At 32.1% G+C, this 14660-nt stretch overlaps 1 protein-coding gene across 7 annotated transcripts in view; it reads right to left on the minus strand.

The window, feature by feature from the left end:
* Window positions 1-14660, minus strand: part of LOC129740497 (proton channel OtopLc) — a 207865-nt gene that overhangs the window by 10177 nt on the left and 183028 nt on the right. For all 7 annotated transcript variants that reach the window (XM_055732187.1, XM_055732188.1, XM_055732186.1 and 4 more), the window contains 3 exons: window positions 9866-10050; window positions 1845-2062; window positions 390-492 (listed from right to left, as the gene is read on the minus strand). In XM_055732187.1, coding sequence (XP_055588162.1) covers window positions 390-492; window positions 1845-2062; window positions 9866-10050 — 506 coding nt within the window. The remainder of the gene's footprint in view (window positions 1-389; window positions 493-1844; window positions 2063-9865; window positions 10051-14660) is intronic.

Raw genomic sequence — 14660 nt, forward strand, 5'->3', positions numbered from 1 at the left:
TATGCACATACACTCGACATCGTAGTTAAAAATAGAAAATAAACAAAAAGTCGCTTTAAGCATCCACTAAGGTCGGAAACGTATCTTTTTTATTGTTATTGGATGGATTCCAAGTAAATTTAAACATTCTGCATAAAAGTTTGAAAAGATGTGGGCAGTACTTACTCCGCGTCCCCACTTACCCCGATGGACCTTAGAAATGTGGATAATTATAACTTTTCTGGTGAGATTTGTTTTAAATATAAGATTGTTCAGTACAATCGACAGAGAAACTTTAAATACCCTTTTTCTTCACCAAACAAGTAACAGTAACCATAAGTAGTATGGCTATTGCATATAAAGAAATGGATAGAACATCACAACTTAATAAAATAAGTAATTTAGCTTACCGATGGCACCGACGCGAAGGAAGAAACTTCCATGGGCTGGATCTTGGGTGGTTTTGCGTTTGCAGCGTGGCGATAGAGCAACTTCCGGATCCGGTGTAGATTCCTGTTGATCAAATTGTACGTTTTAATAGATAAAGAGAGAGCACATATAAGATCCAAATTAGTCCAATCAGTTCAATTTACGATACCATAATTCGGTTAAACATAGGTAGGGGTGCAGCAAAATTGGAACCGAAAATGAAACGAAAATAAGATAATCCAATCAATGCATAAAAAACAGGTCCTGATTGTTCCCAGTGATGCACGAGAAGAAACAGAAAAAATAACTCCACCTTGAATCAATGCCGAAAAGAAATTACTGAGCAAAAAATTTCAATCCAATGCAAATGATAAATGCCCGGTAGCCATATCTAAAATAAAGAAATAAAAACAAACAAGGTGGTAAACGCAAAAACAAGTCATGGATGAATGATTAGTATGTGACATGATAGGTTTTTTAGTGGTTTAGATGTTTACGATGGTGTGTTATTTGAAAAATTTACGATGCCATTCGGTCATGATATAGTTAAAATTGAGCAGTGGTTTATGGCAACAGTAAAGAGTAAGTGAAGTAAGAAATTTTTTTATTCTTCTGTATTTATTTGGCTTGGCATTCAGTTGATCAGCGATTTTCTGCATAATTATCATTGAAATTAACACTTTTTAGTTTAGTTTTTTCACCTGTGAAAAGTGAGTTAGTTGTTGGAGTTAGATAAAGAAAAAAAAATCCTTTGGTCCTAGTCCATAGAAGTTCTACCTTTGTTCAGTATTTTTGTGAATAACAATCTCCTTTTCCTAAGAAATGAACTTAACATAAACCTAAAGATTAGTCACCAGTTATTTCGTTAGCCGAAAACAAATCCCACACGAAAAGCACTCTTCAGGCAATCACTCCCCCGCCCGATGTTAGTGAATATCAGACCAAAACCATTCGTATCCAATGAGAAAGCCGGCAGCCTCCGAAATACCTTAATTTTCTTATTCTTTTTGGACTGGCTATGATGATCGTTAGTAGGGCTAGCAAAATGGCCATCACCTGCACCGCCTGCACTATTTCTAACAAGCACACTAGCGAGACCCGATCCGGGACTTCCGCTTGGACTTCCTACGACGCTGCCATCGCCAGATCTTGTGGGCGAACGATGGGATTCCCGCACCAGATCCCGCTTCTTCTTCGGGTAAACTTCCTTTTCCGGAACCACCACAATTCGCCGATAGTTCACCGTTGATGTTGGTTGATTGACAAAAGATTCGAGTGTTTGTGTTGGAATATGTGTCATGATTATGTGATGGCCAGTTTTGGACAAATTTTGAAAAGAGCAATAAAAACAAATTTAGCGAAACGAAAAGTCGAACAAGTGCATCTGCCATAATTTTTAAACCACGCATAAAAAAAACCAACGACGAAAAAGTCACCTGATATGGGCTGGGTTTGGATGAGGTTTTGCTTGATTTTTCTTCCTTCGCTCCCTTGCCGGAATCCTTGCCATCCTTTCCAGCAGCATCTTTTCCGGCGCCGTCTTTACCGTCCTTTCCGGCTGCTCCAGTTTCCGCGTCTCCTTTCTTTGGTTTTTTCTCCTTCTTTGGTTTCTTTTCCTTCGGTGGTTTGGGCTTTCCATTGCAACAAGAGCTCTCTGAAAGAGGAAGAAAAGGTATTTGGTTAATTGACAACCCATGAATGATTTCACCAAATGGTACATAAACAAACACGCATGATTTAAATTGGTTTCAGTGATTTTTTTTTGTGAGAAAAAAATGGTAAGAATTGTTGCAAATTATTGAGAATCGTGCCGTAATAGTGGAATTTGTATGACTACAATTCAAAATAAAATACACTCTTTTGCTATCCACCGATTTAAACCGACTTCAAGTAACCATTTAAACGATCCTCTACCAATTTGGTAGGCATTGCGATTCGCAGAAACGTTGTTAATTTCAGCTTTCATTATTAATGCGATTTTATGTTTGCTTGTAAGCAGATTTTACACTTTCAACTAAATCAAAGTCACGCCACTAGAAGTTAATTTTTTTTACCTTCTACGATCCAGCTGGTGCTGGGGCAAAGAATCACACAGGTCACTATGTATTCGGAAGAAAGCTTTATTTTTCGAAAATTAGCATCGTTAATTTTTGCACCATTCAAAAACGGTAGCCTAGAATATTTCATTTTTTGAAGATTTTTAAACTTTTCAATGGATAATTCAAAAGCAAAATCATACTAATCAATGTAAAATCAATTGTCTTACCTTTATCGTTACTCTAACTCTATACGTTTTAAACAAATCATTAGGGTTTTTACGGTCGATGGTATTGATGGCTTGTTGGCCTCAGTCATAACCTCGAAATTTGATTTGGATTTAGAAATCACGTTTTGGGTACCGTAAAACGGGGTAGCATTGATCACCGGGGTAGTTCTGATCAGGCTTCATTTTGCTCATCTTGCCCAAAAGGAGACAGTGAACTTTTTCGCTCCTAATAATTGTGAGGAGATTTTAAATGAGCATTTTATCATCTGCTGCTGAGAGAGCCAAGAGAAATTTTTTTCTCTATCGAATGATCACTCTTCTACTGTCAGAGCACTGTTGGTTTGTGACTCTGAAAACACCTCATGAGCGCTACGTGTGATCAGTGAAATGAATTGCTCAGTGAAGGCAAGGGCATAGTTTTACTATTCTCATCGCTCCTAAGAGAAAAAGAAATGCAAATCGCATATGAAATTTGGCCGTTTCACCGAATCACGTGGACAGCTTTAATGTGCGATTGAACCGTCCTCTTTCTATATGAAATTATGGAACATTGGCCCCAGCAAGTGCTGAAATAAACCACAACCGAAGCGTCCATCTCTGTTCGGTCGTTGATTTCTCAGCCAGTAACTGAGAAGCTGAGAACTTCTGATCAACATCAAATTTGTCCAGATAATCATCAATAACTAAGACTAAAGTTAAACTTTCCAAAACTTTTTTTGGAAGATAAACCTATAGGTTGAGTTTCAAATTGGGGAACAACTTTGTTTGTTTAGAAAATCTCAAAAGTAAGTAAAAATGTAATGTATAAATCTTGAAATATCTATTTTTTCGAAGACTCGCAAACAAACACCCCCCATGATGAAATCAAAGCGTTAGGAAGCAAACAGGGTGATTCATGTGAGAGTTCTACTTTTTTCCTTAGTAAATATATAGTTTTGATTTAGTTTTTGTTGTAGTTTGAGACAAATTTTTGGTATTTAAAAAAAGGAACATTTTCCAAAAGTAAGCCAGTTTAGGACAAATAGCTAGAAATCCTATCAAAAAGTAGAGTTTGGCGAGTAAAGGCGAAATTTCATTTGTTTTCTTTGTTAAAATTTTAAAAGTAATGTTTGAAAATAATTTCATCATTGTTCATCTTTCGATTTTAATTTTTTTATGCCTTCATTCATTAAGTATTGCGATTTTTTGGATCGCAAAGAAACCTAAATTTGAAGGTGTTTTGTATCCTTCAAGAACAAAAAAAAACTAGTTGAAGCCGTCAAAAAATAGACTGATTAATGTTACCTAGGGTGCTCGGATTTTCCGGTTTTTTTTCAAATCCGGTATTTCGGTATTCTTAATTTATAAAACCGATCAAACCAGTAAAACTGGTATTCGTCTAATTGCAGTATTGAGTAATGGCATAAAATGCTCTGAATTTAAAACGCAATAGATTTAGTCACATTTTCGATTGAAAATTTGGTATTGTGTCTTTAAATTATCACTTTGTCATAAATCTATCATCATCCTCATGATAATCATAATATTTATCATCTTCATTTCAATATTAGGATTTCGCTGAGAGGTTGCAGAAATTATAAAAGTTTCATAAAATTTTCAACGATTTTTTGTCCTGTACTCTGTAATACAGTATTCAGATTTAAGAACAGATTTTACAAATTTAGTAAAAGTTTTAAAACGTCTTTCATAAAAATGATATACAGAATATATATATTATGATATACAAAAAGATTTTACGGTAAAAAAAAATGGGTAAAATACAAAAATTTGTGACAAAGTTTCTGGTTGACTCACAGATTTTCAGGTTTTATTTTGTTCAAAATACGAATGTTTTCCCCGCAACTTAGGTCGTGATCGCATTCAGTTTGCCTTTCCAACATAAAAACGAACAATAGGAATAAAAATCTATTCAAAATCCTGTCAAAATTCAGGAATAAATATAGTTGTTTGGATCTGATCCATACGTGTTTTATTGTAATACTGTTGCAAATTTTTAAAAACTTTGTTACTGCTTTGTCTGGAAAATTAGAATGCTTCAACAGTGTTAAAAATAAAAACAACAGAATTCCATCAAATATTGATAGATAAATTTCTTAGAAACATTTGAACATGTGTTTAACTGCTGACTCTGTTGAAAAATTTAATGTTTTATAACAAAGTATGAAATTTCAAATCAGTTTTCAACATTTTTGGTTTAAAATTTTATAGTTGTATCGGTAAAACCGATTAGACCACCCTAATGTTACCCCATTGCATCAAATTCTAAACAGAAACAAAATAGATTTTTAAATCAAATTTGGAGTAGTCCAATAAATTTCTGACACCATGTTTCACGTTCACAAGAGTCCAGTACAGGTGTTAAAAATTCGAAACATGCCACGAAATTTCCCCCAACAGAAAAAATAATCGAGAAACATTGAAAAAAGTGATCAATCTTGCCCCGGATTATGGTGCGTCCTTTTGATCAAATTAATCGTTTCATTCTTATTAACCTTCCCATGCCGTTCGCAAAATATCCGTTTCTGGGAAATTTGAGTTGTAGTTTGATTTCGTTATCCTGGCTGTAAATGTTAACCGATTTTGATGATATTATATGCATTGTGTAGGTAATTTGTTCTTATTACTCGAAATTAAAAAAAAAATCGATATGTATTACCAAGTTATCAGAAACTGGTTCAGAAAGTAAAAAGTCCGAAAAATCAATTTTATTTTTAAAATGCTCATAACTTTTGACAGCTTTTCTGTATTTAAGTGTTTCATTGATGTTTGAAATCGTCAAGAATCCATCTATCCGACAGTGTATAAATATGTTGGGGTCCAATGAAAGTTTGACCGCTATCTTAGATCTTCCGGTAGAAAAAAATCTAACTTTAAAAAAACGATATCCATTTTTTGCTTTGCTTAGCTGTATTTTATTTCCCAATGAACCGATTTTCAAAACTCAAATTTCCATTTTTTGACGTTAATTTGATCATTATTTTCATAGAACATACTTGGTCTGTCAAAATTCCAAGTTCTTCATTATATTGGAATGATGATAAAGAGATTTTAAATGTGCGCTTCGGGTCATATTGACCCGAACGGCATGGGAAGGTTAAGAGGTCAAGGCTGAGGCTTTTCGATAAAGTAGTGTTCGTATAAAATTCTCAATATATCCTTATAATAGGAAAACTCCCTGGTTACAACTTTGTCCAACTCATCAAAATGAAACAAATTGAGAGAAAAGAGTTGTAATGTTGCAAACAGAATGTTAATTAAATCATTTGAAAAATCTAAAAAAAAAACTTCTCATCGCTGATTGTCCGGTAAAAGTAGCCCAACGACTTAGTTATTGACTGTAGAGTGTTAAAATGTTCAGAGGTTGCTTTATTTAAATTTAAAAAATCAATATTTTGTATAAATTTGATCAGGATATCTGAATCTGAAGTAAAGAGAATCCATGGGATTCAAATAATAAAAATGTCCCCTGCTTTCCTTAAAAATTAAGAAGTGTATGTTTTGAGCTTTCTTCTTTTGTCACCCCCCCCTCCCCCTCCCTTTGGAAATTTCCAAAAAACCCGAAGGAAATATATAAAGTTTTAAGTATTTCATGGAAATTTCGATAAAAATTTCAAGTATACGAAAGATTACAAAACCAAAAACCAAATTTTGGAAGATGGAAGTTATTTCACCATGTGTATTCTGGATTTTATTGGATTTTTCGATAAAAAAATAACTTGATTTATAGGTTTTGTGCAATGATTTAGTATTCAATTTTGTGGCATACAAGCTTTTGTGCAATTTATTCCAATTTATTTGTTTTTCGCATTATTTTTTATTGACTTAGTTATTAGGATAGTATTTCTGGTCTTGGTACAATCAGTGATGAGAAGTTTCTCAGTTCATTCTGTATGCAACATTACAACTTTTTTCTCACAATTTTTATCATTTTGATGTATTCTACAAAGTTGTAGCCAAGGTATGCTATTGACATATGGAGTTAGAGTAACCCTCAAGGTAAGACATTTGCTTTAACAGTGATAAGTTTGATTTTGCCTCTTTATTAAGTAATATGTTTCCTCTCTCCTCAAAGAACATTTACATTAGACTGAGTCGATTTTGGGTCATTTTTGAATTTCTCTAACCCTGGGGTCTAAAAAGCTTCGTCTTGGTTCAAAACTCATCTCTGATTTTTTGCAGGATTGTTAATTGACGTTTACATGGATAAATTTGACCTTTTAGGTTTGTATGGGAAAATTTTATATTTTGTACTGAAAAATCAATATCGTTTTTGTTTCTTCTGTGGAACCGAGCCAACTAATGGTTTTTGTGCCAATTTATAAAATTCCTAAGGGAATTTTTTTGCGGAACAACTTTGTCTAAGACCGTAATTTCTTATCTTATTAGGCAAAACAGTGATTAGCAGTTTAATGGGGATATGTCTTTTCGCATTGATAAACATCTAATTCAATTGACATCACTGCTGGGTGCCTAGCGAGGTATTACATGACTACTTTTCATACAATACTTTGCGGGGTCATATGTGATGCTTTCTTTTTATTTACATCACGTGTGATGTAAATTTACATCAAATAATCGCGTTCCGTGTCAAGTAATATTTGTGGCATAAGAATTCAGTGCTGTTAAGGATTCAACTTTTTTATTTTGTAAATTTACATGAAAAAATCGTGTTTCACGTCATGCAATGATGAAGGTTTCAATTTCAGTGTTGTTCAGGATTCAGATTTTTTTGCTGTGTATAGTCAGTTATAAGAGAAAACACATCTTACCCGTCGGCCACTTATGGGATTCAAATCCAACAAGTTTTCTTGACGATACCGGGAATCAAACCCAGTACGCCTGGCATACTAAAACCACACTCACGCCAGCCAATCTGCTAGACCACATCGGCGCTCTTCAACAAAGTTGTTTATCATACGCATAAATGATGATGGATAAATTTCATATTTATTTTGCAAAAAATGAGATTTCAAATTTATGGTAGGTATACAGTTATTCTATGTACAAGAACTTTTTTTTATTTTTCCAAAATTTCATATTTGGAGCATAACGTAAAAACTGTTTTAAAGAGTTTTATAAATATCATTTTTGGATTCAGCGCCAGATTTGACATTTATAGTAATTTTCTGTTAACCTTAACAACTATTTTTTTCGATTTGAGAAAATCCGACCAAAAAAATTATTCATATTTAAGACAGCCTTCAGACCCTATTTCAGAATTCAGCGTGAGAATTTGTTTTCTGCACCTAATAAAAATATTAAATTTGAAGCCAACTTAACTTTAAAATTTTCGAATTCATTTGTCGCTTCATTGCACTTTGTAACGATGACAGTGAGGCAGCAAAAAATATATTTTTGCTTTTTATGAACTTTTTGAAGATGAAATGAATTTTATACATTCAACAACCAAAATAAAATGTTTTCATCTTTGGTTTTGCATGTGTGCTCAAAAAAGACAATAAGATTTGAACATTTACTCTTAAAAATGCATAGTGTAGATTTGAAAATATATTTGTTTAAATAAAACTATCTCGGAATCGCGTAAACAATTTTGAGTTCTGAGTTCACATAAAATTTTTAAGAATATAAAACAAAACAACCCAGGGTATTTTTGTACATGATTATTCAGTTTTGTATGAAGACTAAAAGAGTATATGCACAAAAAAACATCATCTAAATTTTATAATTTTTGGGAAAAAATAAGTTTTCAAAAAATCTTGACATTTCAAGAATGTTGTGTCAAATTTTCAAATCAATCGAAGCAAAAGTGTAGAAATTATAGGCCTTTATCTCCTCTTATCTAATACCTACTGCAAGAATTCTAGAGCAGAAACTTCAAACGCGTTTTTCTTCGAAAGAACATTTTTAAAGTCCGTGGAAATTGTCATTTAAAAACTACTTCACCGATCCTTTTCAAATTTGGAACATATTTTCTACATATAAAATACCAGACCCCAACGTTTTTCTTTTTCGTTTTTTTTTACTTTGGGGAGATTTTACAGGTGAAAAATGGCGGTTTTTTTCGTGAAAAATCGTAGTTTTTAGTTCAAACAGCCACAAAAATTTCATAAATTTTTTTTTAAGTTAAATAAAAACGTTGGGGTCCAGAAAAACATCTAAAAATAATATTTTGCTCTGATTTTTTGACATCAGATGATTCTGTGCTGAGATACAGTGTCCACCGCAAATCCTGTTTTCTAAAAGGCATCCTCGAAAGTGCTCCCTCACCGGCTCATTTTTCATTATTTTTCTACAAAAAAATTACTAAATGTTCTTTTAACAATGCTTTGTATAATGCAAAAAAATGAATACATTTGTTTGAACGATAGCTCTAGAAAAAAAATTCGTGAAAATGGTGTTTTTTTTTACCCGTTAGACCCTACTCCCCCCTTAATGATGTTTAACATGAAACATACTATTCTTCAAAAATGGTTAAATTTTTCCCTTTTTTTATTTCATTATAACTATGAAGGATGCAGATTAGGGTGTCCCAAAATTGCATAACTTCTGGGAATCTTAGGGCTCACCCCCCAAATGGTAGATAAGGAAGTGCAGAACAAACTTTTGTATGGGGCCGACTAAAAGAAATCATGATAAGAGGTTCCGCAAGCGCGATCTTTGAAAAAAGTTCACTTTCAAAAGATTCGATTTTAAATAAATTCTGGGTCCAAAAATTTTCAATAAATTTATATATTTTATATTTTTTTAATTTTGTTTGAGTTAAATACTACACGTAAAAAATGAAGAATGAACCAAATTTGTATCAAAATGTAAAACAAGCAAGCTATTTCCAAGAAAAAAATTTTTTTGTTAACCTTGTAAAAATGAAAAATATTTCTTAGCTTAGAAAATAGGCTTTCTAACGGTGTATTGAAAATTTATGTAGCATTAATAGGAGAAAGGTTGATTTAAATATTATTAAATTTGAAGAATATTTTCAAAATTTTCTTAGTCTGATGTCTGTGAATCAATAAGTACTGACGAAAATGATCTGCAAAATTGAGGATATCTTAGATAAATATAAAGCTACAATCTGGTATATGACTAATATCATTACGATGAAGTTAATTTTTGACTTTTTGAAGCCTCAAACCCCATAGTGCATTGCTTCAATTTAACCAGATATACTTTTGGTTAAGTATATTTGATTAAACAATAATAATTTCTTTATAAACTCCCAAAAATACTCACCTTGCAGCAGGAAGCAGAACACATACAGCAAGAACAGTATACTGGCCCCGTACAGGTAGGTGAAGAATCCCTCGTAGTAGATGACGGGCAGGCGGTGGGTGGTGACGTCACAAATTACGTACGCGACGCAAACCACTATCAGCAGCATCGCGTAGACTAGACTAGTTACGATGAATAGTGAGGTTCTGCAATGGAAAGAAAGAGGAAGGGTTGAGTTTAAGACTTGGACAAGGATATTTTTTTTAAATGTTGAAAATAAATGGGAAAACATAAAAGTTGATCTGATCCGGTGATGTTGCTAATGCATGATGAAATGCTTGCAGCTTGATTTGATGACGAAATTTGAAATGAATTGGCCTCTGCAAACACGATTGCCTATTAACATTCCTGTGAATAACAGACAGGTTATGATGAAAAATGCTGAACAAAGTCAAAGAGCTGAGTAACTTAGTTACCGGGTTCATTTAATTATCCCATATTCATCAAGCTACTGGCTCGGATGATACCTATGATAAAAAGGATGAGAAAATTAGCGTGGAGTGGGGTATCATAGGCCACTTTTTTCTTTGCTCCATAACTTTTTTACTATAAAAGAAAAAAAATGAAAAATATGGTTTGTTATGGTCTTCTTAATTTCTAATGTATCATTAGGCATGTTTTCAAATTTTAATAAATTATTTTCTCCGAATTCTGAATGTTTAAAAGAAAGTAAGATTTTTTGGGTTATGAAAAATTGTGGGGAATCGAAGGCTAACAAATTCAAATAGACCAAATAACATGCAAAATTAAAGAGTTGACTCTTAACTGTAATTCAGTTATTTAGAATCAATTTTATATGATGAAATAAAAAAAAAAGAGAGTTTTGTATGATCGAGTAGTTTCAAAAACCTGGCTCGCGAATGTTTTCAAAAGTCCTTATATAAGATTTTTGTTCGTCTATAGAGCATTGAATAAAATTGATAAAATATTTTTCATAACGCTTCATCTGGCGTAAGAAAACTTTGAAATTATGAATGTGTACAAGAACACCAACATTAAGGTGGCCCATGATTCCCCACAAGAGATGATTTGCAAATTGGTTGCGTTAGAGTGACTTATTGGTTTTTCATGAAAAAAATCCTTTTACTTGCTAAAGAGATAAACAAAACTGAGATAATAAACATTTGAGCATTTTTTTTGTCATGAACTATAGGTTACCCACTGATGCAATTTGCAGTCGCTTGTTTAATTATGTAGGAAATTTTTTTAGCTAGTTAAAAAAAAACATATGATGCGTACATAAGTCAACAAAATATCGAAATATATGCTTACGCAAATCGACGACGAGTTCAGTTGACTTGAAATTTTCATCTCAACACACAGTCGAAATATTGAGAGGGGTCAACATTTCGCTATGATCAACGTTACTCAACTCTCCCCTTCATACATATATTCTTTTAGAAATATATACGACATAAGAATTCTTTTTAAGGGAGGGGGGGGGGGGGGGGTAGGGTCTAACACTTTCAAAAAATCGATTTTTTTAATTTTTTATTTTCTTATTGTAAAACATTTCAAGAATGTTGTGTCAAATTTTCAAGTCAATTGAAGCAAAACTGTAGAAATAATAGGCCTTTATCTCCTCCTATCTTATACTGCAAGAAAGCAAGAGCAGAAACTTCAAACGCGTTTTTCTCGAAAGCACATTTTTAAAGTCCGTGGACATCGTCATTTGAAAACTACTTATCCGATTCTTTTCAAATTTGGAACATATTTTCTACATATAAAATACCAGACCCCAACGTTTTTCTTTTTTTGTTTTTTTACTTTGGGGAGATTTTACAGATAAAAAATGGCGGATTTTTCTTGAAAAATCGTAGTTTTCACTTCAAAAAGCCACAAAAATTTCATTAAAAATTTTTTTAGTTAAATAAAAACGATGGGGTCCAGAAAAACATCTATTAAAAATATTTTGCTCGGATTTTTTGACTTCAGATGATTCTGTGCTGAGATACAGTGTCCACCGCAAATCCTGTTTTCTAAAAGGCATCCTCGAAAGTGCTCCGTCACCGGTTTATTTTCCAATATTTTTCTTCGAAAAAATTACTAAATGTTCTTTTAACAATGCTTTGTATAATGCAAAAAATTTGAATACATTTGTTTGAACGATAGCTTTAGAAAAAAATCGTGAAAATGGTGTTTTTTATACCCGTTAGACCCTACCCCCCCCCCCCCCCCCCTTAAACAAAAATATATCTGCTGTTTCCCATCTACCCATTGGAACAGGCGTGGTCCTAAAATTTGCTTTTCGGGCAACAGTAAAAAGAACCTTAATATCAAGTGTAAAAACGATAATTTTGAAAGATTGCGATAAGGGGGGAGGCTACACACTGCTCCTTTTCCTTCAATTTTATTTCATTGAACTTAAAAAGAAGTAAAAAAAATTATAATTAGAGAAAAAATAAAAACTTTTTTAACCCTTTTCTATACAAAAAATCTATTATCTATCATGCGAGGAAATGTTGATAAAAAGAAGATTTTCGTATGCTGTATAATGTGTTGATGAAAATAAAACACTTATTGATAAAGAAGAACATATTAAGAAAATTTCAATTTTCTGTTTTTCCTCAGCTCCTTCATATCAGCGCGAAGGTAACACATCAAAATTTGAATAATTCTCATTTTGCAATTATGTATACGTTTAACGTAAAATAGATATTTGAGATTAGTTTTTGATAAAAATTACTGTGAATTTAAAAAAACTGTCATATATTTTTATTATTCTGTCATATAATTCTGAATACTGATTCAGAAATATCGTGTTGAAAATTTATCCTGAAATATATTTCTCATTGTGGATTGTGGTCGAAGAATTTATTTCGAAATCCAAACTTAATTCGAATTTAAAGTAATTAAATATAAATCTCAACTCAAATAATTTTGAAGTTCAACTTCCCTAGATTTGCTCATAAATTTCAAGCTCTCATCCCAATTTTACATATTTAATCTGAAACGAATTAAATCCTTCCGTTACGAATAGTAACCAATTTGCACAAAAGAATGTGTATAAATAAAGCGAAAAATTGTATTTAATTTCGTAAAAGACACATTATTTCCAACATTTGAGAACAATTTTTAAGAAACAATCAAATAATCATTAAATCACTGATAGTAAATTTGCATAGTTTCGAAATGCAATTAATTTATAAGCTAATTTTGACTAATTCGAGAGTGCTGGGGCCAGATATGCTTTAATTATAATAAGCACAATATAATTATAATATAATGCCATTATATCAGCTCAGGATAGTATGTAAAAAATATGTAGAAAATACTTCAGTAAATTTCTGCACTTTTTAAGGAAATCTTTAAAATGTTTCAAAGATATTTTAAATAAAGGTTTTGAAAAAATGTTCAACTTTCTCGATGACTGAGAGTATTTTTGATTTCTAAGAAAAAGTTACTTAAGTTTTATTTTTAATTTTTACCATTTCTACGAAAATCCAGAAATTTATCAAACCAAAAACTAAAATTTATATGAGACAGTTTTGAAAACAACACGTTTTGCAGTCTTAACAAAGTTTTTGAAAAATTTAAATCTTTAATACTCAAACGATTAAAACGCCCTTTAGTGATGTCAGAAATAGTTATATTCCTGTTAATTAAAATTTTCCAAAATTGATATGATTTTTTTTTCTAAAGCGTTGTTTTTCTGAAACTAGAAAATCTGGGCAAAATTTAATTAAATTAAATTCGTTAAATAAAGGATAAACATTTAAAATCGAAATTTATGTAGTTTATCATCAATCAATAACAGATTTCAGTGAGAATAGCTAAATTTTAAAATTTCCTCGAGCCATAGCACCAGAACCAAAGATGATGTACAAAACCTGACGAAATGTGATACCAAAATCTGTCAAAATCAGTTATTAAAACACATGCATAAAAATGCTGTTTAGTTTATACTGTTCATTTATGTAGAGTTGTAAGCAATTGCAAATGAAATAATGAACTTTTTGTAAAATCTAAAATTGGATTCCAACTTTATTTCTAAAAATATTGGCGATATGATTGATGTGAATTGTAAAACCCAGCTGAGTTTGAAAACAAAATAAAAAGATATGATTTAAAAAATATAAACGAACGCATTCATGAATTTCATGATAGAGTTTATTTTTGAGTTTTATAACTTATTTTTCGATGATGGCTGACTATGCATTCAAAATATGAGTTATAGAGTCGAAAATTAAAATTCGATTCGTTTTTTTTTCAAATTTTTATACAGTACTCACGAGCTAATCGGACGCTGGTAGGACCAAGGAGTTTGTCCGATTATCGAAATCGTCCAAATTCCAAAGTTTTGCTCAAATATCAACATCTACGAATTAAAGATGCTTTACAGGCCCAACAGTTTTGATTCGGTAATCGCATTAAAGGCGCAGTTGTCCGATTACAGAGCTGAGTCACGAATAAAGATTTATGGAAAACATTCGATAATTGAGCATCTGCTATCAACCCTTTAAAACATCCGATGATCGAACTTGTCCGATAAAAAATCGTCAAATTTACGAGCGAGTGCTTTATAATCGATTTATAGCGATTCATGATTTCTACATTGTAAGTTGAATCTTTTTACGATTTTTGATTCCATCCGATAGTTTTTCGCTCAGGAAGTCATTCCTAAGAAAGTCAGACCTGCCTTCGAAAACTAGTGTGCATTATTCGACATCAAGTGAGTTAAAAAAAAGTTAAATGATTCAAAGCAATAAACCAAAGACTATTTCGCCGGAAGAAACATTGAAAAGTAACAAAATCC

This window comes from Uranotaenia lowii, chromosome 1 (assembly GCF_029784155.1).
Source record: "Uranotaenia lowii strain MFRU-FL chromosome 1, ASM2978415v1, whole genome shotgun sequence".
Classification (NCBI taxonomy): domain Eukaryota; kingdom Metazoa; phylum Arthropoda; class Insecta; order Diptera; family Culicidae; genus Uranotaenia; species Uranotaenia lowii.